Source organism: Eucalyptus grandis, chromosome 3 (assembly GCF_016545825.1).
Source record: "Eucalyptus grandis isolate ANBG69807.140 chromosome 3, ASM1654582v1, whole genome shotgun sequence".
In the NCBI taxonomy this organism is placed as follows: domain Eukaryota; kingdom Viridiplantae; phylum Streptophyta; class Magnoliopsida; order Myrtales; family Myrtaceae; genus Eucalyptus; species Eucalyptus grandis.
This window is the reverse complement of record NC_052614.1, coordinates 45,648,465-45,653,017: the sequence shown is the minus strand read 5'-3', so window position 1 is coordinate 45,653,017 and position 4,553 is coordinate 45,648,465. Positions and strand designations below refer to the sequence as shown.

Here is a 4,553-nt window from a genome sequence, read left to right as displayed (position 1 = left end):
TGCTGCCAGCAAAAAGCGCAGGCCGACACCAGATCAAATCACGAAGAGTAAGAAAAGCACAACAATGACAGCCGGCCGAACTCTAGATTTTCCGGTGGCTACGTTCAAACAAGGGCGGAAGAAGCAAGCAGAAGACCGAGGGTCAGAAAAAAAGTCACGGTGGAGCTAAGCATCGTCGACCGGCGAGACCTGGCGGCTGACGACTCATGAGTCCCGGTGGGAATGGGCTGCACTACTGGCAGCCGCCAGATGGGAGTGGCGCCACGGCCGCCGCCATCGCCATTGCCGCCACCACCAACACCCCGGCTCCCCCGTGCGACCACCGCCACCGCCACCGCCACCTAAATGACCACCCCCACTGCCGCCGCCACCGCCGCCCCCACCGCCACCCAGCCTTTTCACCACATGGGTGCCGATCTTTCTCACTCGGAAGGGAGACCAAACGTTGTCGCTCAATTGTCGCTGTTGCTGCTGGCGAATAGTTTCGTCCATGAACACGGTGACCTCGTGAGCCGAGCTCCGGGGAGATCCAGACAGCAGCAAGAGAACCACAAAGAAAAGGGCGAGTGGCGTGAATCTAAACGTGGCCATCGAAGCCGCCGGAGGTTTTTTGTGTGTTGATCGGATCCTGTTGAAGTCTCCCGCAGCGAAAGGTTGTGACTCTTATTCCTTCTTTCGGTCGTGTATGAACCACACGTAAAAATGAAGGCACCAAAGCATGGTCAAGAAATTTAAGACTTGTTCTTTCGGAAAATTTAAGACTTGTTCTTTCTGAAAATATATATATATATCTTTGTCATTAAATGTCTGATTCTCGCCATACAGATTACTTAGGCATTTAGTATTAGTTTGTCGAAATTTAGTTTTCTCAGATACATTAAAATAATAAAATCGAAACTAAAGAAAATTATTAAAATATATATGTGAAGGGTGACAAGGTGTGGGTGCAAGCTATGAAAAAAAGGGAAAAAAGAGCATGGGCAGATGCTTAAATCGGCGCGGAAAAGGTGACCACAGAGGCTAAAGGGAAAAACGTGCTCGAGCGGGCAAAAAGAGAAAAGGCATCGCGTGTGCGCATGTGAAAAAGAAATGAAAGGAAGGACGGACAGAGAGGCAATGTTTGTTCAAGCTTTACAGATCGGGAATTTCTCGTTGGCTCATGGAGATATGGCCATTGATATCGTCAATTTTCGCGGCCAAAGAGAAGACCACTGGCACCGCCGGGGCGCGATCATTGAAGGACTAGATGTCTTCGAGATGGTCAGCAGGGAAAAGGGGGAGAGATATTCAGAGCGAAGGCAGGGAAAATGGGGAGAGATATTTAGAGCGAAGGCAGGAAAATCATGGTGGTCGCGCTGAGAAGATTCGATCGAGGCTCGCTGCCATGCATTCCGTGGCTGAACTGCCACCACTCCATCGCCCTGCCGTTCAACCACGGTTGCCCGGTGAAGCTCCGGCCGGCGGCGGCCCTTCCCCGCCTCTGTCCGAGCAAGTCGCGGAGAGTATGTGTGTGTTGAGTTCATGGGGGAGCGTGGGAGAGTGTGGTATGTGCAGAGTTCAGTCGGGATGGCTGAGAATGTTTGTGTAATTTCAGTGAGTGTATGTATATGAATTGTGAATCCGTATGTGCAAAATGCGTGGGCCCGCGTCATGCGTACATGTTCCGCATAAATGTATGTGCTTGATGGCGAGCATCGTATGCGTGTGACACCCCTGGATTGATCAAGTCCCAGAATTTATTGAGTCTCTCTCGTTTGCAGAAACGAAGCATCCGGCAGTTTACTTAAGTGTCTCTAATCTACCCTAACGGATTAGTGACGATTCCCAAAGGTAAGATAGTTGCATGGTAAAATGAGTATCAAGTTGCGATCGGTAGGACTTGAGAGAGTCCATACTAAACATGAACGATTGTCTTATGAGAGGAACTTTTACTCTCGTTTAATTATCCATTAGTTTTTTTCTTAAGTGGTTCACATTTGGAAAGGTTGCAACAGTGCGAAAAATTAAGACGAACAGGAGCATAAATAGGCATGCCCTGCCCTCGTCAAATATAGATTATTATATTTTGTAATGTTTAGTTAAATAATATCGATGGCAATTAAAAAACATAAAATATTGACACTACAGATGAATTTATCCATCCAGCTTCTCAGAGAAACCCTAAAACGCCACCAATTCTCTCCCAGAACAATCCACGCGCATAGGAAATCTGTTGGGGAGATGGAAATCAAATCCTGCCAGACAAGCTTTCCATTCTCAGCAGCATTCCAAGCACTCAATCAGACGGCCAAACAATGGTTTGTCTTCCAGAGACAAATTAAGCAACGACATTAACGACGGAATGTGGCGACAAAATCTCTCTCATTAGGATTTCCCTTCAGAAAATTCAATTTCGAAGAAATCGAGCCATATGGTGTTTGATTGTGCTGAAAATAAATTGAAAAAAAATTAGTTTCGGGGCATTAATAAGTTAATCCACTGAAGGCAGCTATACGTGAAATGTTATATACGATCGTGTTTTTTTGGAATGTAAAAGGACATCAGCAGTAAATCCTTAAGATCGTAGACATAGATAAAATCATAAACTTATAATACGGATGCCAATTTAGTTTTAAACTTACTTTTTGGTGATTTGTTAACATAATTTTTTCAACCAATTTTGACTATGCTGGCAAGGCCTCGGTGACCGCAATGGAAGGCAATAGTTAAAAAAGAACAAGAAAAGAGAAATAAAAAATCATAATTAAAAAAATTGCAAAAATAATTTATGTTAGCACCGATTGACACTAGCCATGCCAAGTAGAATAACCAGCATTGATTGGATCATCACTCAATAATATAAGGTCAAATTTGATTAGAAGGATCATATTAACTAATAATTAAAAGGTTTAGAATTAAATTTATCAAATTGTTTAAAATTGAATTAGCATTTGTATAATAGGTTTATGACTTTTTCAGTAATTTTGAACAAGATTTATGGAGAAAGCATATAAAAAAAAAATAGAGTAGAAAGTTATCTAAAAAGTCCTAAATCTAATTCAGTCTTAAACATTTAAAGTCTTGCTAATTTTTCATCTGATCAATTTTGATTAGAAATCACTAACATAGATATTAATCATCCTATGTGGCACAATCGACGCTGATTTTAACATTTTTAGTAATATTTTTTTGATTGTTTATTTATTTTTCTTTATTTTTCCTCTTTCTTTTCCTTTTTTCTAACCCTAGGTTGGCGAGGTCTCCAATCAACCCTTGTTGGCCATAGGAGAGGGTCGATATGGTAGTAGAAAGGGGGAACAGAATCATATCTAGCAATCATTCTTCGAATCATCATGGATTCTCGGCCCCCTCGTTTGGCTTCCACTCCAATTGACCTCTCTTCTTTCCAACCCATGTGAGAAGGTAGAGAGCAAAACCAACCCAGCAAACCCCTAATGTTGTGCCCCTAATTAATAGTAAAGCATGTACTTCTTGCGAGACTTGTTGATTTTCTTCATGTGACAAACATTGCAAAAGTAGTACATCGAACGATCACCGGTTTCATAGTCGAACATCTCATGGCCTTGATTATAAATTTTTGCATTGTAGCCCTCGTCAGCCAACTAGTGAGGGTCGCGACTCTTGCCTAGTTCTAAGTGAGAACCCAGCGCCCTCAGCAACCCTTTCTTATGGCCAGTGAGGGCCGGTAGGCAACCTTGCCGGCCTAGGGTTAGGAAAACAGAAAAAAAAAAATAATAACTCGAATAATATTATAAAAAATTGTTCATATCAATTTATTGCCGTGTCACCTAGGATGACTGTCTACATAAGTGATTTCCAACGAAAACATAAGAACAAACGGTAGACCAAATAAATGCCAACAAAGGGCGTAATCTTGTCAGGACGAAATTTTACAGCAACAAACTTATAAACATATTAGCACAAAAGAATGTCCAACAACTCCCCTCTTTTCAGGTTGCTGTTCTCCTCTTTTCCGTTTTCTCGAGTTACGTTTCCTGGCGTTCAAATAAGGCTTGACGCAAAGAGGAAGAGGGAGGAACAAACAGCGGAAGTGAGCAATGACGGAGGAGGTCCGACCGCAACGGACCTCTGAGTCCCTCCGCCGACACCCACATGTGCCGTCTATACCATACCACCGCCTGTGGAGCCACCACCATCTGTGTAACCACCTCCTCGGCTACCGCCGCCGCCGCCACCTTTCTTAACGTGAATTTCAAATTTTCTCGTTTCCGAGCTGACAGTCTTGTCTGTGGGCTTGGTAGTTCCGTAAGCGGGAGAAGGAGACAGCAATATAAGGCTTCCAAGCAAAAGGGCAAGCACAGCGAATTTGATCCCTGCCATCAGGTCTTGGAGATCGAGATGGCTCTCTCGATCAAATCGGGGTGGAAGATGATTTTTCGATAGGAAAAGGGCTGGAGATCTTCATATTCCGATGGTGATTTTTGTTAGACAAAGAAGAAGCAGTAGATTTTCAGTTGGACCGCTTTACTACTTTTGGAAACGGGAGAATGATCTTATGATGAATCATAACTATCGCAATAACTAACCTCTTC

General features: G+C 43.3%; 1 protein-coding gene across 1 annotated transcript; it reads right to left on the bottom strand.

Moving 5' to 3' along the window:
• Positions 1-204: 204 nt before the first annotated feature.
• LOC120291876 (RNA-binding protein cabeza-like) lies at positions 205-591 on the bottom strand. The gene has a single exon (XM_039309648.1). It carries the CDS (start codon positions 589-591, stop codon positions 205-207), a length of 387 nt encoding a protein of 128 aa, XP_039165582.1.
• Between the last annotated feature and the right edge of the window lie 3,962 nt (positions 592-4,553).